The sequence below is a fragment of the Rhineura floridana genome, chromosome 6, assembly GCF_030035675.1.
Source record: "Rhineura floridana isolate rRhiFlo1 chromosome 6, rRhiFlo1.hap2, whole genome shotgun sequence".
Lineage (NCBI taxonomy): Eukaryota > Metazoa > Chordata > Lepidosauria > Squamata > Rhineuridae > Rhineura > Rhineura floridana.
This window is the reverse complement of record NC_084485.1, coordinates 100,250,543-100,274,229: the sequence shown is the minus strand read 5'-3', so window position 1 is coordinate 100,274,229 and position 23,687 is coordinate 100,250,543. Positions and strand designations below refer to the sequence as shown.

At 45.3% G+C, this 23,687-nt stretch overlaps 1 protein-coding gene across 14 annotated transcripts in view; it reads left to right on the top strand.

Annotated features, from left to right (window-relative positions):
• Nucleotides 1-23,687, top strand: part of DOCK7 (dedicator of cytokinesis 7) — a 199,652-nt gene that overhangs the window by 171,476 nt on the left and 4,489 nt on the right. For 7 of the 14 annotated variants that reach the window (XM_061633261.1, XM_061633259.1, XM_061633267.1 and 4 more), the window contains 5 exons: nt 783-1,019; nt 2,714-2,857; nt 18,835-18,941; nt 19,776-19,943; nt 21,666-22,140. In XM_061633261.1, coding sequence (XP_061489245.1) covers nt 783-1,019; nt 2,714-2,857; nt 18,835-18,941; nt 19,776-19,943; nt 21,666-21,708 — 699 coding nt within the window. In that variant the 3' untranslated portion in view covers nt 21,709-22,140. Of the gene's footprint in view, nt 1-782; nt 1,020-2,713; nt 2,858-18,834; nt 18,942-19,775; nt 19,944-20,841; nt 22,143-23,687 lie in introns of those variants that run through there. The other 7 variants (XM_061633260.1, XM_061633257.1, XM_061633264.1 and 4 more) reach the window with 6 other exon arrangements.

Sequence of the window (23,687 nt, the reverse complement as noted above, 5' to 3'; positions counted from 1 at the left end):
TAAAATTATGCATGGCATTGAGAAAGTGGATAGAGAAAAGTTTTTCTCCCTCTCTCATAATACTAGAACTCATGGACATTCAAAGAAGCTGAATGTTGGAAGATTCAGGACAGACAAAAGGAAGTACTTCTTTACTCAGCGCATAGTTAAACTATGGAATTTGCTCCCACGAGATGCAGTAATGGCCACTAGCTTGGATGGCTTTAAAAGAAGATTAGACAAATTCATGGAGGACAGGGCTATCAATGGCTACTAGCCATGATGGCTGTGCTGTGCCACCCTAATCAGAGGCAGCATGCTTCTGAAAACCAGTTGCCGGAAGCCTCAGGAGGGGAGAGTGTTCTTGCACTCGGGTCCTGTTTGCGGGCTTCCCCCAGGCACCTGGTTGGCCACTGTGAGAACAGGATGCTGGACTAGATGGGCCACTGGCCTGATCCAGCAGGCTCTTCTTATGTTCTTATGTAACAGAGAGTGGTGACTGGTCCTGAAACATGCCCTGTCCTTGCTGCCAAATTTTGCCAACTAGCTGTTATAGACAAGATAAAGATCTGAGAGATAAGAGTGTGGAGGACAAAATGGACGCAAGCTTGTGCCCTCCACTTGTGTGGTCCTAATTTTGTCTCTTCATCCCTAAATATCACGATCCTCCTTAATGCTCACTCATAAAGATACAAATTCTGCTGCGGGAGCAGTGCCAAGAATGAGTGACACCTATGCATGGTTGCTGGTTGATTGGTTAATATTATATAGTGTATTCTTACTAGGCTGTTTTTCTACCTCAGGCCTATATACAAATAACTTACGTGGAGCCTTACTTTGACACATATGAAATGAAGGACAGGATAACCTATTTTGACAAAAACTACAACTTGCGGCGATTCATGTACTGTACTCCCTTCACATTGGATGGCAGAGCTCATGGTGAACTGCATGAACAGTTCAAGAGGAAGACAATCTTAACGACGTCACATGCGTTCCCTTACATTAAAACCAGGATTAATGTCATTCACAAGGAGGAGGTAAGCCCTATACATATGAGAGGAAAATGTCATAAACAGAGGGGAATAACAAATATAAAACATAATATGTTTGATACGTAGTTTCAGCTAATTAATTATCAACATGTGTTTTTTGTATGTTACAAAGGTGCTTTTTAAAATTTGGTAGCCTGTGAGGAGTTTTTGCTTCAGTTGTCAGATTTTGATGCTGGTGATCATACTTGCTATTATTGTCATTATTATTAGTGAAATTTTATTTATTTATACAGCTGGTATAGCACAGTGGGGAGGAGAGCCTGGCTGGGAGTCCAGAGTCTGTGAGTTCAAATCCCCGCTCGTGTCTCCTGGGTGTAAAAGGCCAGCTAAAGATCACCCCCACTGTGAGTGGCTCAGGGGTTACATGCCCTGCCACCTATGTAGCCATGGGCAACCTGCATAGTCCCAAGCAGCCCAGTTGCCCCCTAGCTGGCAGTTGTGGAGAGGGAGGGGGCTGGCTTGTGCAGCTGTGGCAAGCTGAGTAGGCCCTAGCCAGCTGGGGAGGACTAGCCTCAGAGGGAAGCAATCATAAACCCCCTCTGAATACCATTTACTATGAAAACCCTATTCATAGGGTCACCATAAGTCAGGATCGACTTGAAGGCAGTCAATTTCCATTTATTTATTTGCTTTGTAGAAATTGTTATACTGCTCCCCCAAGAGTCTTGATATGGTATACAAAATTAAAATATAAAACACAATATAATAAAATAAACATATCTGAAAACAGGTAGGATCAAAATAAATCAGATATTGGAACTCAGCACCAGCAGGGAGCTGAGTAAGTTTTACGGAAGCACCACAATGTTACCAGCAAAGGCACTTGTCTCAGTTTGGTGGGAAGGTGATTCCACATAAGAGGTTCCACAACAGAAACGACAACAGGGAAAAGTAAAAACCAAGGGAAAGGTAAAAAGGAAGAATATGCTCAACATGCTCACCTACCTTGTACTGAAGAAGAGACCCATAGCCCCAGTTCAAACATTCATCCAGAAATGCTCTATGTTTGGTGAGGGAATAGCTATTCACCCCTCTCTCCTGCCATGTAGAGAACCTTTAGAGTGGATGGCAGCCCTTTGCATGAACACCTGCTTGGGTGGAATTTCTGTCTCACGCATCATGTGGAGGGGCCAGTGGTAAAAGTCAGTGGTTTGTATCCAAAGTATTGCTAAGTCAGGCTCTCCCTTCAGCACAATGATTTCTGCTTGTACAACAAGACTTTCCACCATCACATGACTCACCCCCTAAATCTGTTCTAGCAGTTTCCCTAACCCTCTAGAGCAAATTTGAAGAGGGCACACACAGGGGAAGGAAAGTGGGAGAAAGCCCCGTTGCCCATGTGGACATTCTTGTGGTGATGGCATGCGTTAGTTGGATACCACCTAATATATGTGCCAAACTGACCCATAGGGTTAGTGCAGTACAGACAAAGAGGTGTATCACAAATTGCTGGTTGATGGCTTGGCTGCCCTTCGCAGACCAAACTCTATCAGCATCCCTGCCTAGCTACAAGGAATCGCACATTATATTTTTGCAGACTATGGGAACTTTGTACTCTGCATATGGCAACTAAAAAACCATCCAAACTTCTCCTTTTCCTTATTTAGGAGTCTAAATTAAATTTGCTTGTAACCATAATGAAAAGGAAAATCCCTGAAGTGTTTCTGTTTTTTCTTTAGATAATATTGACACCAATTGAAGTTGCCATCGAGGATATGCAGAAAAAAACCCAAGAACTAGCTTTTGCAACACATCAAGACCCAGCAGATCCCAAGATGCTCCAGATGGTGCTTCAGGGTTCAGTAGGCACAACAGTAAATCAGGTAAGAATATAGAACTCATAGACCCTGTCAATTACTTGATTACAGAGATCTTCAGGTACAAAAGTTAGACTTCCTTTTTAAAAAAATATTGTCAAAAATACCTTCTGTATGTAATGCATGGTGAGGATTCTTATCTTACTTCCTTGTGAGTCCCAAGTGTCTTCAGAGCTCCAGAGTGCCTCATGTTCAGAGCCACTGGGTGAGCCCCTCCCTCTTTCAAGTCTAGGGCTCTTCTCATTCATCGGCACACTCTTAGGTTTCTTCATTTATACTCCTGTCACTTAGCCCATCACCGGAGCATGCTGCACCAGACTTTACAAACCATCCTTCTCTTACCTGTTTCTTCCTTCCTTGTTACTGCTTGCCATTTCCATTTATTTGGCTGTAATCTTTCATTAATTCTCCCTTACTCCTGCTTTAGTCTTACTCCTGTCCCTTGTTTTGTTCCTGGTTTTTGCCTGTTTATTAGCTGACTCTCTGCTTGTTTCTCCTACTCCAGTTCTTGCTCAGTCACACAATGATGTTCCTTTCTCCTGTGCATGGAAAAGCTGATCTCAGGTGGGTAGCTAGCTCCACCTAGCAGTTGAAGGCAGAAGAGTGCTAAAGAGTTGTGTTTTTTTTACAAGGACCTCCTGCTTTGCGCAGCTCCTTATTTCAGTTTCTCTTCTGCCTTCCACCAAGAACGGTTGATCTGGCTCCTCTCTGCTTTCAGGCTTGTATAATTTGGTGTTTTGTTCCTATTGCGTGTCTGTACTTTTTCCTTCCTTTACTGTTTCCTACGTGTGTCTTGTTTAAAACAAAAAAAGAGGTTTGTCATTTTACGTTTCTCGCCCCCAAGACTTCGCAGCTGTGCTGAGCCGTGCACAAACCCGCCACCCCAACGCTTTGGCTGCAAGACTATTGTCTTCTTTGTTGGACTCTGCCCCCCCCAGCCTTGTTTTTCAGGCGTGTCTGTGCCTGCCAACCGGCAATCACCTGACTGGCATCCTCCTTTCATGGTGTGAGCGGGGATGTCTCTTGCAGCGTGCTCCCCAGGATGCCGAGTGCCTGCCACCCCCTCCTCTATCCTCTTGCCTGCGGAAGGCCTCAGCGGGATGCTACAGCCACGGGGGAAGCATATTCAGCCACACACACACAGCTCGTCAGCGCCTGGCCCAGCTATTATCACAGCCCTTAGCCCCCATAAGACCCACAGAGTGGTTTGCACCCATGGGGAAGGCAACACGCAAATTGGACCACCCACCAAAGAAACCAAAGTCACTTCAGCCTCACACTACAGTGGAAGTCGTGCCTCCGCCATTATCCAACCAGGCCCTAAGGCCTTTAGGTTCTATTGAATCCCAGACGAAGGCAGCCACAGTCCACCCCTCTTCCAGCAGGCATGAGGTGGCTGAGGCATGTACCGTCACGGGCAGGTGGCTCCACAACGACTGGCACCTAAGAGAAGTAGGGGAACCAGTCATGACAGGCAACAGCCTGGTGATGCACAGGGGGCTGCACCAAAGGAGGCTCATAGCATCATGTGCAGGTCACAGAGGGACCTGGAATCCCTATCTGAGGAGGAAGATACCCAATTCCAGCCCACCCTGGAGGCGATTTTTTCTACATCGTCTTCTGAGGAGTTTGAAAGCTGCCTCAAGACAGCTACGTCTCACCAGGCGTTACAGGAGAAGAGGGGTGAAGCATCCTTTGTTTCACCCTCTTCACATCAGGAACTCCAAGTTCAGGGGGTTGTGCACAACCCACACTGTTTACATGCTACAACAATTAAAGGAACAGCTGAGAGATTCTCTCCTAATGGACCTAGCCAGAGATCTTTCCACATCAGCGGCTGAGGCTCGACACCCCACACAGGACACACCAGCCACCCACTCCGCCACCTTCAAGAGCGCAAGTGACACAGGGCTGCACTACATTCTGCTCTTCTTCAAATGCGCCCCAACCACTGGGCAGGGCATCACCAGACCCTTACGCCGCTTCACAGGGCAGGCATCTTCAACTTCAGGAGGAGGCAACGGTGGACCCAGACAATGAGCTGATTGTCCTCGATGAGGAAGAATGGAGTGGAGATTCAGAGTCAGAGGAAGTAGTGACCAACAGGATTTTTCAAGAGGCTCATTTCCTTCCACTCCTGTGCAAGGCAATGGAAGCTCTGAACCTAAATTCTCTGGAAGATCTTCCAGCTTCCTCAGCATCTAGAATTTCGGCTGTGTGTCCAGACCCAAAACCCAAGCCAAGGCTGCTAAAACTTCCATCACTGTTGCCTAAAGTGATCAAGCCCGAATTTGATGCCCCGCTGCAGTTCAAGAAATCGGTTGCTACTGCCAACAAATACTATACGTTGGAACAACACATCATGGATTAACTCAAGGTTCCTCTGGTCAATGCCCCCATAGTCAATTTACTAAATCCATCCTTGAACCCGAAAGACTTGGATGCCTACCTCAAGGATCCATCAGAGCACAAGCTGGATCTAGGCTTTAGGAGGATTCATGAGGCCAGTGCACTCTCTATTAGAGCAGCAGCAGCAGCCTCCTCGGTCTTTGCTAGAGCATCCCTGCTATGGCTAGAGGACCTATTGGACAGCAGGATCTGGCTCAAATCCGGAAGTCTCTTCTGAAAGTCTCGAGAGCAGTGACCTTTATGGCAGATGCATCCATGGACGCCATGCAGTTTTTGGCAAGGTCATTAGCACTGAGTGTTTTCACTTGAAGGACTCTATGGTTACACCATTGGGAGGCCGATACTGCAGCCTGCTCTAATCTCGCATCTGAGCCCTATTTGGGTGGCAAACTATTTGGCGACGACTCCCTAGCTGGGGTCTTGGAGTCGAAGGAAAAGAAGAAAGCTATGCCTTCTGCCAAAAAGCAAGAGGACAAACGATTCTTCCGTAGACCTTTCCATCCTTATTTGTGCTCCCAGTCCTTTCGAGGCTCCAGGGCATTCGGAAGAGCAAAGAGTCCCGTACCAGCCGTCCCTTCCGGAATAGGCAACGTACCCAGTCTAAAAGCCAGCAACCTTTCCCCAATAGATCGGGTTTTGGATCCCAAGCTCGGGGGAATAAGCATTGATTCTGATGCCAGCGTTCCTCAGGTGGGAGGACACCGTCAACACTTTGCCCACCGCTGGAGGGACACGTCTTCGGATCAATGGGTACTGTGCACCCTCAGATATGGACTGAGGCTGGAATTCCCCTCCCTCCCTCCAACCAAGTTTATCCCCTTCCCCCTCTCAACGTCTCTAGACAAGTGGGAAAGGATTCTTCAAGTGATTGCCCACTTTCTGCATATTGCAGCAATAGAGCCCATTACAACATGCAACAGGTTTTCAGGAATCTACTAATTATTCTTCACTATCGCAAAAAAAGACAAATATTTCAGGGCAGTACTCGATTTGAAGAACTTAAATCAGTTCATAAAATACCGCAGGTTCCGCATGGAAACTTTACTGTCCATCAAGGAGGCATTGAGAAAGGGAGACTTCCGACTTCCGGGAAGGGTGACTTAGCCTGTGCCTGCTTTTGAGACGGGCTCCTGCCTCAAAAGAAGCTTATTCAGATATATCAGTCAGTTTTTTCTTTTTTTTTTGACTGATTAAACTTCTCCCGGGTAGGGAGAAACGAAGAGATTAACCTCAAAGCCTATTTTTGTTGGGACGACCAGATCTCATTAATTTATGGGACGAGGTCCAGCCGACGAAGGTGGGACGGATTTTTAACAGCAAGCTCTATCTGATAAAGCGAACGTTCACCTTATCTTCTAAGAGAGAACGCACTAACAGGCAAGCACCCTTCTTTCTATATTTTTCTTTTACTTGACTTAAATTGTTGCTGTTTAAAAGAGATTTGCCAGATTGATCAGTTTTTGACATCTCACTGGGGAGCCATAACTTCTCTCTGCTACGCACTAATTAATAGCTTATCTCTGTTTTTGTTGCAAAAAGCTGTCCTGGATTTGCATTCTAAAGATATACACAGAAGAGGGATTTCTATTCCAGATTTTTATTTTGAAAAATATTATACTGTTTTGAGACTACTCTCTTTTTGGTCTATTTTATTTTGACGAATCTGTTTCTTGACGATTGCCATTAATTGTTTCGATCCTGGGAACTGCATTTTGTTTACTTAACTATTGGAGAGATAAGGCTGTCTGCTCTGTTTATACTGTGATGTCACCAAGTTTGGAGTATTAACCCAATTGTTGCTGAAATAAGAAGTGGTTTTCCTATATTTTTCTTTTAAAATGGCAATTAAGAAAGTGGCTGAAAATCTGGAAATAACTATGTTTCAGAAAATAATGGATGAGATTGAGATAATGAAAATTGAATTGAGTAAAATGAAGCAGGAGATTAAAGATATAAGGGTCCCTGTGAGAGAGGTGACCCTGGAAGGGGTCCCTGTGAGAGAGGAGACCCCAGAGATTGGAACAGGGGTCCCTGTGAGAGAGGTGACCCTGGAGACTGGAATAGGGGTCCCTGTGAGAGAGGAGATCCCGGAGATTGGAACCAACGTGGAACAGGAACAAGATTTGGAGTCTATGGACTTTAGAAATAAAATCTATTGTTTGGAACTCAATGTTATCTCTGAAGAAATGAATGAAGATTCTAGAGATAAAGTTATCAATGGCATGGATAATCTTCTGGACTGGAATGATGTGATGGAGCCCAATATAGAGAAAATCTATGGAATTAACTGCAGCCATGTGACAATGGAAAAACTTTTAAGAGATGACCCAGTGTATTTTGAAAAAAAGAACAGAGATATGATTTTACAGCAGTATTTCAGCAACCTATTCAGAATGGATGGCAAGAAAATATTTGGGATAGAGGTAATCCCCATCAGACTCTTACTATATGACTATGGCTTTGACAGCAAGATTATTATGGAATACTGATAATGGAAGATTGGATATTGAAATTACTGGACTTAACAAGATTACTGAAGATGGAAGATGGAAAATGGAACTAATAGAGATAATAGAACAATGGCTACTGAAATTATTGAACCTAACAGATTCTGATGTGATGGATTAATTGAAATGTTTATTTTGACTATGGTTATGACAATAAGATTATCATAATTAGTAATGAGATGGATTAATCGATATGCTTATCTGGAAAAAAAAATTGATAGATATATTTCTTAAAGAATTGAAACCTCTCTTTGACTTTTTGTGGAAAGAATAAAGTAATGTTTATGAGATTTGATGATTAAGTAAGATAACTACTGGAGGAAAGTGATTTTATAATATGACTTAAGAGACAGGATTGTTATATATTATAGACTTATAACTGATTTGATCTTTGACAAATGGGAAGTCAATATTTTACTCTTTATTTTTTATTTTTGTTTTTTTTTTTCTCTTTTTTTCTTTTTGTTTAACTATTTTTGATTTTGTTTTTTGTCTTTGAATGTTTTATGATTTTGTCTTGTATGTTTTATGAAAATCTGAATAAAAATTATTGAAAAAAAAAAAGAGAAAGGGAGACTTCCTCTCATATATCGATCTGAAGGAGGCCTGTCTGCATGTCCTTATTTTTCCGCCTCACAGACGTTACCTCCAGTTTGCGGTGGGGGAGGATCACTTTCAGTACACGGCCATGCCCTTTAGTCTGGCATCTGCCCCCAGAGTATTCACGAAGATCGTGGTTGCTCTGGTGGCACACCTCAGGACGCAGGGGGTCCATGCCTTTCCTTACCTGGACAGCTTTCTGCTCCAGTCTCCATCCCTCCACAAGGCTTGGGAAGATCTGCACATCACCCTAGCATGCATCAAGGATCACGGCTTCCTTGTCAACCAAACCAAGACCCAGCTTTGTCCAGCCCACCGCATAATACTTTTGGGGGCCACCATAGACTCGCAGCAGGGACTCATAATATTAGCTCAAGACAGAGTAGACAAGATAATTACAGCTGTCACACAGCTCCTATCTTTGCCTTCAGCAGATCTTATGCACCTGGCAGGTATCTTGGGGTTGATGGTCTCGACCTATCAGACTACAACATGGACACGTCACCACTCTCGACCACTCCAGTGGGCGCTACTGCCTTTTCAAAGCGACACTGCTGCCATTCGTCACTGGAAGGTAGCACTTTCACCAGTGGTCTATTGCTCCCTGCTATGGTGGGTGCACAAACCCAATCTACTAAGGGGAGTGCCATTCCAGGACCCTCCATGGCCCCTGATCACCTCGGATGCCAGCCTAACAGGCTGGGGAGCCATTTGCGATGGCCAGATGATACATGGGTCTTGGTCACCACAGGAGTCAGTACTTCTAATCAATCTTCTGGAGCTTCATGCAATTCAGCTAGCCCTGAGGCACTTCACGGAGATCAAACGGTTGGGGGTGGTACAACGTATCTGCCAAATCACATTTAAATCATCAGGGAGGCACATGCTCCCCACAACTACAGAAGGAAGCTGCCCTACTGTTCAAGTGGGCGGAAACACACATGGACTTGATCCTCGCGGAATACCTTAAGGGGGAAGACAATTGCCAAGCGGATTGGCTCAGCAGACAGAAGGTGCATCAGGGAGAATGGAAGCTTCACCCATGGCCTTTCAGGAAATAGTGAGACACTTCAGCAGAGTCGAGGTGGACCTATTTGCCACACACCTCAACTGCTAGGTGAAAAGATTTTTCTCCAGTTACATGACACCACAGGCAGAAGGCATAGATGCTCTGGCGTCCCAGTGGCCCCCCCACCTCTTCCAATCATTCCCAGGGTACTTCAAAAGATCCGAGCCAAAAGAGCAAGAATTCTACTGATAGCTCCTGGGTGGCCGAGGAGACCCTGGTTCCCGGAACTCGTCGATCTGTTGATCGATCCTCCGTGGCAAATTCCCCTCTTCACCCAGACCCGGGATGGCTGGCACTTCATGTCTGGAGAATGAGAGACGATGCCTCTTAAAAAGAGGCTTTCCAGCTCAAGCAGTGGAAAATATGATGTCCTCAAGACGCCCTTCCACAATTAGAATAAGACTACATGGAAGGCCTTCTCGACGTGGTCACAAAAGGGTTTAATTCCAAGGAAAGCAGGTATCAGTGACATTCTCTGCTTCCTATAGGATGGCTTGTCTTTGGGTCTTAGGCCAAATACTCTCAGACACCAGGCTTCAGCCCTTTCTGCAGTTCTGTCTACATCTCCAGAGAAACCGCTGGGATCTCATCCATTACTCAGGCGTTTTCTACATGGGGCAATGGCATCAGCACCTCCTACAATCCATCGTTGCCCAACTTGGGATCTACACAAGGTGTTACGGCCTACAAAAGCCCCCTTTTGAACCCCTAAGTCAAATTTCTCTATTTCTCCTATCCTTTAAGGTCATGTTCCTTGTGGCCATTACTTCGGCCCGGAGAGTGTCTGAGTTGAATGCTCTGTTGACAAGAATTTCTGTGTGTTTCATAAGGATAGAATAGTCCTACGTACTGTCCCTTCTTTTCGTCCTAAAGTACTGTCTACCTTCCACTGTCAGCAAGAGCTGGTACTTCCTTCTTTTTGTCCTAATCCCATTCACCCCACAGAGAAAGCCTGGCATTTGCTGGTTGTGCGAAGAGCCCTGAAAGTGTATAAAACAAAACATCTCCGTCAGACAGTTTGTCTCCTTCCACCTAGCATCTTTAGGGAAAAAAGTGTCTTTGTCCACGCTCACTAGGTGAATCAAGGCATGTATCACACTGGCCTACGCCTCTCTAAAGTTAGCCTGGCCGGCCAGGATAGTGGCCCACTCAATGAGGGCAGCAGCCACATCGGCAGCATTCTCACACCATGCATCTATCACAGAGATTTGTAGAGCAGCTACTTGGGCTGCTTCTCCTGTGCATGGAAAGATGATATCAGGTGGGTAACTAGCTCCACCTAGTGGTTGAAGGCAAAAGAGTACTGCTGATGTTTTACTGTAGGTCCGTTCCCAGTCTGCGCCTGCTCCGTCCGCAGTTTTTCTCTTTTGCCTTCACCGAATCTGGTTGATTCCTCTCTGTCTCCGTCGGTTCAGGCTTGTATTGTTTGTCTTTTAAGTCTTACCGGTTTCTGCTGTTTCTTGCCCTCAGTATATGTTTTGTCTTCCCCTGCTGTTTAAAGTTTAAAGTTTAAAAACAAAAAACAAAAAAGCTCCTTGTGTCTTTCCTCCGGATTTTTCTCGGTGGCAAGGAGCATTCAGCCCCTCCCCACGGCTCCTGGGGCCATTGGCCTCTTCAGGCTCCCTCCCCAGCCGAATTTGCTACCGTTCCTCCTAGTCAGCAACTCATAGCGTTGGCAGCATTAGCCTTAGAGGCGAATTTCACCGGAGCTCGGAACTCAGGCCCACGCCTCGGATTTTCGCGCTCCCTTTCAAGCGGCTTCGTTTTCCCTGCTTCATAGCGGGGAGGGGCAGACGCACAGACGCCATAGCAGGTCGGCGGCAACAGCTTCTAATCTTTCTGCTTTACCTAGCCGCTTATTAGACAGCGTTGTCAATCATTACCAGCGGGAGCCTTCCATTCATATTTTCATTAACCCCGTAAGTCCCGCAGTGTGTGCCCGCTATGGGGAAAGCCACACACAAAACAAAGCACCTCTCAAAGGGGTCGAAAGTGCTTCCCCGCAAGCCAGCGACAGGCGCAGTGCCAGAACTCAGTCCCATCCTGGGATCAGAGCAGGCTCATTCTTCGGGGGATCATTCTGAAACAGTGGTGGCCCGCCCCTCTACCGTCAGGCACGAGGTGGCTGAGGCTCAGGTTTTGGCGGGCAGGGTGGCTGCAGAAGGCAGGATTCCTGTTCCACATAAGGGAACCTGTAGAGAAGGTCAAGATTCCTACCACCACTCAAGGGACCAGAGGGACCTGGAACCCCTGTCTGATGGGGAAGGTGGCCAGTCTCACCCTTCCTTAGACGCTATTTTTTCTAACAACTCCTCGCCTGAGGCCTTCACAGGGTTTTTGGAGGAGCCAATCCCTGTCCAACAAATTCATGATGCTGGTGGGCACAGGCTTTATCCATCTCACACTCAAGCTCGCCCTATTCAGCTGGAGCTTTCAGCACATTCAATTCAGCAATTAAAAGAACAGCTTAAGGATGCCCTTTTAATGGATCTGACTAGAGATTTGTCTTCTCAAACTGCATCAGGCTCACAACCCTCAAGGCACCTGAGGGCGAACACACGCCCTTCCCCGGGCCGCACATCCCCAGACCCCTATGCTACATCGCAGGGCAGACACCTTCAGCTCCCAGAACAGGAGCTTATAGACACAGAAAATGACTTGATTGTGTTGGATGAAGAGGAATGGAGTGGGGAATCAGAATCTGAGGAGATTTTATCTACTAGAATATTTCAAGAGGCTCATTTCCTTCCTCTGCTATGCAAAGCGATGGAGGCTCTTACCCTCACCTCTACAGAGGATCCTCCTACTCGACCCTCCTCGAGAGTCTCAGCAGTATGTCCAGATCCAAGGCCTAGGTCTAGAGTATTGAAGCTTCCTTCTCTTCTCCCCAAGGTGCTCAAATCAGAATTTGACATTCCCTTGCAATTCAAAAAATCAGTTTCGGTAGCCAACAAATATTATACACTGGAACAACCGATCATGGATCAGTTGAAAGTCCCGCTCATAGACGCGCCTATAGTCAATCTATTGAACCCATCATTGAATCCTAAAGACTCAGACGCTCACCTTAAGGATCCTACTGAGCGCAAGATGGACCAGGGACTTAGAAGAGTGCACGAGGCTAGTGCGCTTTCAATCAGGGCAGCAGCAGCCTCTTCTGTGTTTGCTCGAGCCTCCCTACTGTGGTTGGAAGACCTGCTAGATGGCCCACAGCAGGATGCAGCCCTGATACGCAAATCTCTGCTGAAGGTCTCTCGGGCAGTTACCTTCATGGCAGATGCGTCAATGGACGCCATGCAGTTTGCAGCTAGGTCTCTCACTGCAGGGATCTTCACGCGAAGGACCCTTTGGCTTCGACATTGGGATGCAGACCCTGCAGCTTGTTCGAATCTTGCCTCGGAACCCTACGTGGGTGGCAAATTATTTGGGGACACTGCCCTCGCCAACATATTAGAAACCAAGGAAAAGAAAAAGTCCATGCCATCCACCAGAAAAAGGGAGGATGGAAGGACCTTTCGCCGCTCATTCCATCCATATCACTTGTCGCAGTCCTTTCGGGGCTCACGTCCCTTTGGAAGACAGAAGGACGCCCGCTCCAGCCATCCCTTCTGGAACAGACAGCGCAACCAACTTAAGTCCCAGCAACACCTCCCAGGTCGATCTGGCCTTGCATCCCAGGCACGTGGAAACAGAAATCAGTTCTGACGCCTCCACCTCGCCGGTGGGAGGCCGTCTCCAACGCTTTGCTCACCGATGGGAGGACCTATCCTCCGATCGCTGGGTCCTCCGCACTCTTCGATACGGCCTTCGCCTGGAGTTTTCCTCCACCCCCCCCCAGCGAGATTCCTTCCATCCCCTCTGTCAGCAAATCCACACAAAAGGGGCAAAGTTTTGAGATCAGTTTCCCATCTCCTACGCATGGCAGCTATCGAGGCAGTACCTCCAGGGGAGAGGTTCCTGGGAAACTACTCTCTGTTCTTCACCGTCGACAAAAAAGACGGTTCATCCAGGCCAGTATTAGACCTCAAGACTCTAAATTGCTTCATAAAGTACCGCAAATTTCGGATGGAGACCTTACTTTCCATCAAAGAAGCGCTGAGGCTAGGGGACTTCCTCTCATCTATCGACCTGAAGGAAGCCTACCTGCACATTCCAATTTTTCCCCCTCACAGAAGGTATCTGCGCTTCGCGGTGGGACAAGACCATTATCAGTTCAGGGACATGCCCTTTGGCCTGTCGTCCGCTCCCAGGACATTCACCAAGATAGTGGTTACCCTGGTGGCACACCTCAGGACATAGGGGATTCATATTTTTCCTTATCTGGACGATTTTCTGATCTGCTCACCGTCGTTACACAAGGCATGGGAGGACCTCCATGTCACCCTGACCTGTCTAAAGGATCACGGTTTCCTGATCAACGAAGCCAAGAGTCATCTCTTTCTGTCCAGACGCATCACACATTTGGGAGCGACTATAGACTCTCAAAATGGCCTCATTACGCTATCTTCAGACAGGATCAGCAAGATCCGCAAAGTGGTGTTGCATGTCCTATCCTCCACCTCTACAGACCTGATGGAGTTGGCAGCACTTCTCGGTTTGATGGTATCCACGTTCCAAACGACACCATGGGCACGTCATCATTCCCGCACTCTTCAGTGGGCGCTGCTGCCATTCCAGAATGACATAGCGTCCAGGCACCACCGCATGGTCGCTCTGTCGCCACAGGTTCGTCAGTCGCTGTTCTGGTGGACCCAAGAGCTCAACCTGACGCGAGGCGTCCCTTTCCAGGATCCACTCCACACCCTGATAACGTCCGATGCCAGCTTATCCGGATGGGGAGCCATCTGCGACGGGCAGATGATTCAAGGCACGTAGTCGGCTCAGGAATCCGCACTGCCGATCAACCTACTCGAACTACGCGCAGTTCGTCTGGCCCTCAGGCACTTTGCGAACACCAGACGGTTAGGGGCAGTGCTTGTCAGAACAGACAACGTGTCGGCCAAATCGTATTTAAACCGTCAGGGAGGCACACGCTCCCTCATTCTTCAGAAGGAGGCCTTTCTCCTCTTCCAGTGGGCGGAGACCAATATCATATCGATAGCGGGAGAATACCTCAAGGGGGAGGACAACAGCCAAGCGGACTGGCTCAGTCGGGAGAAGCTGATTCAAGGAGAATGGAGACTTCACCCACAGTCCTTTCGTCAAATAGTGGAACGTTTTGGCCACATTCAAGTAGACCTCTTTGCCACCAGTGCCAATCGGCAGGTGCAGAGGTTCTTCTCCCGATACGCGTCACCAGGCGCGGAAGGGATAAATGCCTTGACTTCCCAGTGGCCTCCGGGCAGACTATATGCATTTCCTCCAATTCCAGTGATTTCCAGGGTACTCAAAAAACTTCGTGCCAAAAGGACAGCACTTCTATTGGTGGCTCCATGGTGGCCAAGGAGACCTTGGTTTCCAGACCTTCTCGACCTGTCGGTGGAACCACCATGGAAGATTCCAGTGCGAACGGACCTGCTCTCTCAGGGACAGCTCCAGTACCCAGACCCAGAGTGGTAGGCACTTCATGTCTGGAACTTGAACGGAAGAGACTCTTGAAAAGAGGCATCTCTCCGCAAGTAGTAGAAACCATGATGGCTTCTAGACGCCCATCCACGCTCAGAATTTATGAAAGCACTTGGAAGGCCTTCTCATCCTGGTCGCAGAAACAAGGGGTTCTTCCTCGAAAGGCGGGAGTAAAAGAAATCTTGTCCTTCCTGCAAGATGGCGTATCTTTGGGTCTCAGACCAAACACCCTGAGGCGCCAAGTTTCAGCCTTATTGGCAACCCTCTCCAGATCCCCGGATAAGCCAATCGGATCTCACCCCTTCGTCAAGCGTTTCCTCAGGGGAGCAACGATAACTGCACCTCCTACGGTGCATCGCTACCCAACTTGGGATCTGCATAAGGTTTTGTCAGCCCTTCAAAAACCTCCATTCGAACCCCTGAGTCAAGTTTCTCTCCGTCTTCTTTCCTTTAAGGTCTTGTTTCTCGTGGCCATTACTTCGGCCCGTCGAGTGTCTGAATTGAATGCCCTGTCTGTCCATAAAAATTTTTGTGTATTCCATAAGGATAGAGTAGTCCTCCGTACTGTCCCTTCCTTTCGTCCCAAAGTGTTGTCTGCCTTCCATTGTCAGCAGGAGCTGGTCTTACCATCCTTCTGTTCAAATCCTGTCCATCCTTTAGAAAAAGCCTGGCACTCTCTTGATGTGAGAAGAGCCCTTAAAGTTTATATTTCCAAGACTAAATCATTTCGGAAAACAGATAATTTGTTTGTCTCCTTTCACCCAAAATCCATGGGGAATAAAGTCACCACATCTACACTAGCCAGGTGGATCAAGGCATGCATTTCCTTGGCATATGCCTCTCTAAGATTATCCCGGCCCGCCGGGTTGGTAGCTCATTCTACTAGGGCGGCGGCCACATCAGCGGCCTTTTCCCATAATGCCTCTCTGGGGGAGATATGTAGGGCAGCCGCATGGGCCACTCCCAATACCTTCATTAAACATTATAAAATAGACTCCTATGCTTCAGCCGAGGCAGCCTTTGGTAGGAGGGTGCTACAGCATGTCCTCTCAGATCACTGGTACCCATAGCCCAGCAGTATTCCCACCCTACATGGGTCAGCTTTGGTATGTCCCACCTGATATCATCTTTCCATGCACAGGAGAAGAGACATTTGGTCTTACCGTGAAATCGGTCTTCTCTGTGCATGTCAAAGATGATATCAGGGCCGCTCCCTATGACGGCTGGGCTGCCTGTCCAAGCGCTGTTAGACCTCGAGCAGAGAGTGTATGAGTACTGTTGTCTTGTCTTTTTGTGGTATTATTTCATTTCTTTCTGTGGGCTTGTTATTAAAAAACTGCGGACGGAGCAGGCGCAGACTGGGAACGGACCTACAGTAAAACGTCAGCAGTACTCTTTTGCCTTCAACCACTAGGTGGAGCTAGTTACCCACCTGATATCTTTGACATACACAGAGAAGACCGATTTCACGGTAAGACCAAATGTCTCATCTAATACGTTTATTAAACACTATAAGATTAACGCATATGCATCAGCAGAGGCAGCTTTTTGGAGCACGTTCTCCCAGATCACTAGTGTAATCAGCCCAGCAATGTTCCCACCCTACATGTGTCAGCTTTGGTATGTCCCACCTGAGATCAGCTTTTCCATGCACAGGAGAAAAAACATTTGGTCTTACCATAAAACAGTTTACTCTGTGCATATCAAAAGCTGATCTCAGGACTACTCCCTAGGAGAGCTGGGCTGCCATCACTGTCTTTTTCATCTTAGGCCTACAGCAGAGAGCGTATGAGTGCTGTTGTCTACTGTTTCGTGTCGATGGTTCCTATTATTTCTCTTTGTTCTTTCCTCCTGTTGGTTAGCTTGTTATCAAAAACTGAAATACGGAGCTGCGCAGAGCAGGAAGTCCTTGTTAAAAAAAAACTCTTTAGCACTCTTCTGCCTTCAACCGCTAGGTGGAGCTAGCTACCACCTGAGATCAGCTTTTGACACGCACAGAGAAAACCGTTTTACAGTAAGACTGAATGTCTTTTCTGGTCTCCATTCCATTCCACCCATTTTCACTCTCTGTCATCTTCACTCTCTCCTTCACACCAGGCTCTCATCCCATCTTCAGACACACTCTCTTTCATTCACCAGCTTCCATTCACGCTCTCAGACTCTGCTGCCTCTTCTTTCAGCCCTGCTTCCTGTCCTGTATATGAGCTTGTTAGCTCCTGTTTTCTCTTGTCTTTCTCTGGGGCTGGGACCCACATCTGATGTATCTCTCACCCCGCCTTAATCCTCTGTCAGGCTGAGCAGTGCTGTGTCTTCAGCACAGTCTCCCCCCAGTGTCACTTCCAGTCCAGCTGGTTCACCTTGCAGTTGGACCACTGACACCACAGGGTACCAAAGAGGATGCCCTCCCCATGATATTGTTATAAATAACACCAATAATGTATATGAATAATTTTCTTGATATTGAAGAACTGAATACTTTTGAAGCAGTGGTCACCAGGGTGTATACAAATGTACATAGTGTAGAAACCCATTCACCCAGATTTATTCTCTGGAGCATAATAAGAACATAAAAAGAGTCTGCTGGATCAGGCCAATGGCCCATCTTGTACATGTTCTCACAGTAGCGAACCAGATGCCTATGGGAAACCCACAAGCAGGGCCTGAGTGCAAGAGCTCACTCTCCTCCTGCAATTTCCAGCAACTGATATTCGGAAGCATGCTTCCTCTTCCAGCCTTGGAGGCAGAGCATAGCCGTCATGGCTAGAAGCCATTGATAGCCTTATCCTCCATGAATTTCTCAAATCCACTTTTAAAGCCATCCAAGTCGGTGGCCGTCCCTGTCTCTTGGGGGAGCAAATTCTATAGTTTAACTGCACTGGGTGAAGAAGCACTTTCTTTTGTCTGTCCTGAATCTTCAGACAAAGATTCAAATGGGATCTGTGCGTTAGCAGTAGAAGCTAGCTGTGCATAGGTTGACTGGAACCTATGATGTAATGAGCCACTTCCCTTCCCAGAACAGTTTAAAAAAATCATGCAGACAGATGTAGATTTCGCTTATTAAAATTGCAGTCCTATAATACACATCTGCTCAGGAGAAAGTCCCACTGAATTTAATAGGGCCTATTCCTAGGTAATTGTGTAGGATTGCAGCCTACATCTACACACGACTTTTAAAAATTAGAGGACAGCAGCCCACCAAATAATAGGGGATGGTGTAAGATGGATGACTGAATCAGCATTTGAATATTTGGTATGTCTGTCAAATGCATTGTGTGGGGGGAGCCAAGAATATTCTTTGTGATGGGTTGTATTTTATGGTATATTTATAAACACGCCTATAGTAACCAGCTACAGCTGTAATATAGGCAGTAATCCTACTGGGAGAAAGGGTGGGTATCAAACAAACAAATAAAATCAAAAGCAGTCCTGGTGCAGCTTTATCTTCTCCCTGACGGCTGCATAAATGTCCACATAGATGCGAAGAGGGAGTTTGTGGAGTGTGGCTCTTCCCTCCACAGGATGTCTTTAGGAAGAAGGTGGCCTTTCCAGGTCTGAGCCCTGAGCAGTTTGGACAGCATGGATCTGCTAGCAGCCAACCTTGCTTTAAAGCATGTACAAAATGGGCATGAATATCCCAAGAAGGCAGGTCACCCTGTCCACTCAGTGGTCATGCACTTATAGTATTGTGTATCAGCTAAAGGCCTCTAGTGGGGAGACAGCCTAAAGAAATATTGCATTATATGAAGTCTTCTGTGTCTGTGAAATGCAGAAATAATCTCATTGTCTTCCTGTAGAAATATCTCATTATTTATTTATCTTCCTCTTCTGTTAAGGGACCACTAGAGGTTGCACAAGTTTTCTTGTCTGAAATACCCAACGATCCTAAACTCTTCCGTCACCATAATAAACTACGGCTTTGTTTCAAAGACTTTACAAAAAGGTATTGTATTGGTTCCAGTGAGCACCTCTTTTTTTACAGTTGTCCTTAAAAAATCATACTAGATGCATTGATTGTTGTTATGTGGGCCTCGTGAGTTACTGCACATTTCCCACATTTCAGCCTGATGTATGTTGCTTTCATACTACAACTCTACATAATTTGGAAAATTCATTGAAACTTAATCCCACATTTCCTGAAAAAGCACTGCAAAGTTACACAATTGATTTGGCATTTATTAAGTGGCACTAATGTTCTTTCTGCGCACACCGGCCTTGATCCATGAATGCCAATGTAGCTCTGAATTCCTTCATGTGCAGGGACTTCCCCTTTTTCTTGTCTCTGCAAAGGGCATTCTGGACATGTACACTGAACCTTTTCCTGCAATTAAACGGGAAACACAGAAAGCCTCTCCCTTCATGGCGCTTTGGATTGTGCTCCCTATTAAATTTACCTTTCCACAAAATGTTAAAGAACCACGTATATGGCATAGGCAGCTGTTTGGGCACAGAAGCAGTGGGCTTCTTTCTTTCAAGATGCCGTTGAACAGCCGTAGAGAAATAGGATGACCAGGGTGACTTGGGGGCATCTCTTCCAAGTGACAGAATGGCTGATGTTTTATTGTGTGAAAGCCAACTTTGGCATTGCAGTCACACTGCCTTGGAAACAAGTCCCATCCATTTCAATGGAATGTACCTCCAAATAAGTGCAATTCGTTTTGTAACCCAAGGAGTTTAAATGTAAGCAAAGGGAAACTGACAAAATGCTGCTAACTGGCTCCTGGAGGGTAGGTTGTGATCATTTGCCCACTCTGAAAATGTTGTTGTTGTTTTGTAGGTGTGAAGACGCACTGCGCAAGAACAAAAGCCTGATTGGGTCAGATCAAAAAGAGTATCAGCGAGAGCTTGAAAGAAATTATCACCGTCTCAAGGAAGCACTTCAGCCCCTGATCAATAGAAAAATCCCCCAGTTATACAAGGCTGTCCTTCCTGCTCCTTGCCACAGGTCATTCTAATATATTTTAACATCTCTTGTTAATGGTTTTTATTTTTAAAATGTCTCTTAGATAGGAAAAGAACATGAAAATGGAAATTGGATGTTCCTACTTGTAGTGTACATCTACCTCAAAGTTTGATGGCTTTTCCACTGTCCTGGGCAGAGTGACAGATTGCCCATATGTTGCCTGGTGTGTCCCCAGGCATCACAAATTTCTCAAACTTGCTTCAGAAGAGCAATCGACAAGCAGGCTGCAACTGTGGTGGCCTTGGGGCTCCAGGACACACTGAAACAGGAGTGGTCACTCCTCCAGCAACAGCCGTAAAGACACTTTCAGGACTCCCTCTAATTGGTACAACCCACATGCACTTAAGGTACAAGCTCCTACTGAGAGGAAGGGCTGGATATAAATAATAAATAAATAAATACAGCTTTATCTGAGAAGGTTAGCTTCAGATTTTGCACACAGAATAGACTCAAGGGGAAAGAATGGTTGACATTGCCTTCTTTGAATTGGTTACATTTTGTAATTCATTGTTTTTATGATGTGTGTTTTTGTAAATGGTGTGTGTTGTGAGCCTCTTTGGGCATGTTCCAGTGTGGAAAAGTACCATATAAACAGAATGCAATGAAACTAAAAATTCAGAAGAGGGTATTTTTTTTACACAGCTGATCAATCACGTTTCCCAGGATAATAGTCCCTTGTGCAACTGGGCATTCAAGCATCCAGAAAAATATTGACAGGATGGGTCTGTAGATCTGCTTGAAGTTATACACTGCTCTTATATCCTGCTGGAACTCAACCCCTGACTTAAGAATCAGACACTCATTTCAAATACGTATCTTGTAGGATCTGCTGCATAGACTTTGGTAGTAAATTTGCTAAATGTTGCTTTTTTCCTAGTAGGTGCAGCATGAAATGAAAATGTGGCTTCCCAATACACAAATTTAAGGTTTGGTTTTCTGGGAGAAATTTCGGGCAGTATTCAACCCTACTGGGAGGAAGGGCAGGATATAAATCTAATAAATAAACAAATAATAAATAAATAAACTCGTCCCATCAGTGCAAGGATTTCTACTTGCACAATGGGACTTTCTCCTCTCCCTTTGTGCACCCTTAGGGGAACCCCTGAAACAGATTTAGGGAGCACACAGGGAGGGGGGAAGTCCTGTTGCGCTAGCAGTAATGCTACATTGGATACGACCCTTAATTTTGTGCTGATGACTATAACACTAGCAGACAAACTGCTTTTCTAGGTCAGAACAGTGGTTCATCTACACTACCCATGATATACTAAAATGAAGCACTTCAAAGTCTCATTTATTTCAGTGGAGCAGTTAACTATATGCTGAAATCCCTTCCAGTTGTCAGTGAATAGTTTTAACTGGATGGTGTCCATCATCTCTGACAGTGGAAACTGAAGGAAAAGTATACAACTGATGGGCCCATTGAATTCTTGATTCTCTGTTTGCAGCTTCTAGCAGAACTGGGTGAACTGTGTTGACATTCCATTTGAGGCAAATTTGCACAAATTCTTAGAACCACTGAACCCACATGCGCCCCATGTAGCAGTCCTTGTCATGATTAATGCACTAGCTTGGGACTAGTTAATTTCATAGAGCAAATGTAAACACTTTGTGTAGCAGAATGTTATTCACCACCAGAGAGCATGACTGTGTCATTCACAGCTTAGAAAGGAGTAGCTTATCTCATTGTTTTTTCCTCCCCAGAGATTCCTTCAGCAGAATGAGCCTTCGCAAAATGGACATCTAAGCACCTTAAAAGGCACTTAAGAGTTTTAAGGTACTGAAAAAACAAGTGCAGTGTCATCAACACCAGACATTTTTTATAAGTTTTATTTGGAAATAAAACAGTGGACTTTGTTCCGGACACCTTGCACACATTTTACTGATTTATGCGAAAGTATTAAGTGGCCAAATTTTCCTTCTGAATTATCAAATACAGGCTTAAAACTTTTTTAAACCCATGGCAACGGTATGAACAGTACTAGCGTGACTGTAAACACAACTGTTTTTAAAAACATTTTTTAATATTCAGAGGTACTCTAAATGCATCAACCATTATTTATAACATTCTCTGTTAAAAATTTTTTTATTCATATATTTAATTTATACTAGGAGCATTTTCAAATGCATTTAAACCATTTTAATGCAGTGTTTATTTTAATGGTACCATTAAATATTTGAATGTTTACACTTTATTTCTTGGTGTATTAGCTTTTAAATTCATTTCTCTTCATGTGCAAAAAGATCCTGGAGAAAGGTGAGTGTGCATATGGTTTAATGGTGCAAACAATGCTTTCTTGTTTTTTTTACTTTTGTGTCATGTGGCCGGCAGCGTATGGTTGTGTTTCTGCCTCAAACTACTGGGTTGACCTTGGGGACAAGGGGGTCTGTAAAAGACAGCCTGTTTCTAAAGCTCTAATTTCCAGGTGCAAACATTGTTTTGTGCCACTCCAAGTGATGCAGGAACTTTATTATTTATTTATTTATTATTTGATTTATATCCCGCCCTTCCTCCCAGTAGGAGCCCAGCATGGCAAAAAAATAAAATAAAAACACTTTAAAACATCATACAGACATTTAAAATATATTAAAATAAAACATCTTAAAAACATTTTTTTAAACTTTAAAAACATCTTCTCCCACAATCCTCTCCACAGAAGCAAACTGTGAAATTGCCCATTTCAGAGTCTTCACTTCTGTTTTGGGCTCTGGTGAAACTACAGAAGAGTTGTTATATTTAGTTTCTTCAATATTATAAACATTTGAATACATCTCCTCTGGCTCCTTCCATATGAGAGCCTGAGCATTTGATGGCTTTAAGCAGATGTCCACTTCCCAGACTTCAAAAGAAATAAACCCACAATGTATTGAATGAAGGGGAGGGGTGGAAGTAGATGTGTGTGGGACACTTATTGCTTTGGCCCTCAACCACTTGCCTACAAGGGAATGCAGGCCTCAACCCCAAAGACTGCCCACCGCTGCACTACATTGACACAATTTGCCATTTCCAGCAGTGGCTTTACTTGAGATTTCAATCTGCTCTTGGGTTCAGTAATTTTCAGTATTTGCTTTCAACTATAATGCGAGACAAATTCATCCTAATAGTTCATTCTCCAAATGCCTATGCTTATGTAACCAAAACACAAGGCTGTACTTATGCACCAGAGGGAGATGGCAGCATCAGGTTTGGTCAAACGCCAATGTTTTCCGAAGTACACACATAAAACAGAACAAAACAAAACAACTAAGACCCCCCCCCAAATCCTGCTCAATGAGAACTAAGCACGCTCATTCTCTACAGAATTCTAGCTCACTGTAAGAGGGGACCAGAAAACTAGAAATGTAGTAAAATACCCTTACGATACACATATATGCAAACATTTGTTGCCTTCAAACTTTATGCTTTAAATGTTCACCTGCATCTAAGTGGTCCTCATAAATTTGGATCCCCTATACAGGTACTTAGCGATGTAAGTGCCTTGGATAACTAATCTTATATCGTTACTTTAAAAGGACAAGTAAAATAATTTTCATACTTACACTAAAATCAGTAAGTTACTTAAATAAAATATAGAAAAAACAAAGCCCAAACACCAAATCATGAGCCCACCATACCCAGTTACCTTGAAACAGACATAAGTGAACTTCACATCCCTTGACTATTTGAGAAACAGCGATGGTAAAGAGACAAAGGGAAGGAGAAATTGCTTTTCAAACAGTCTTGAT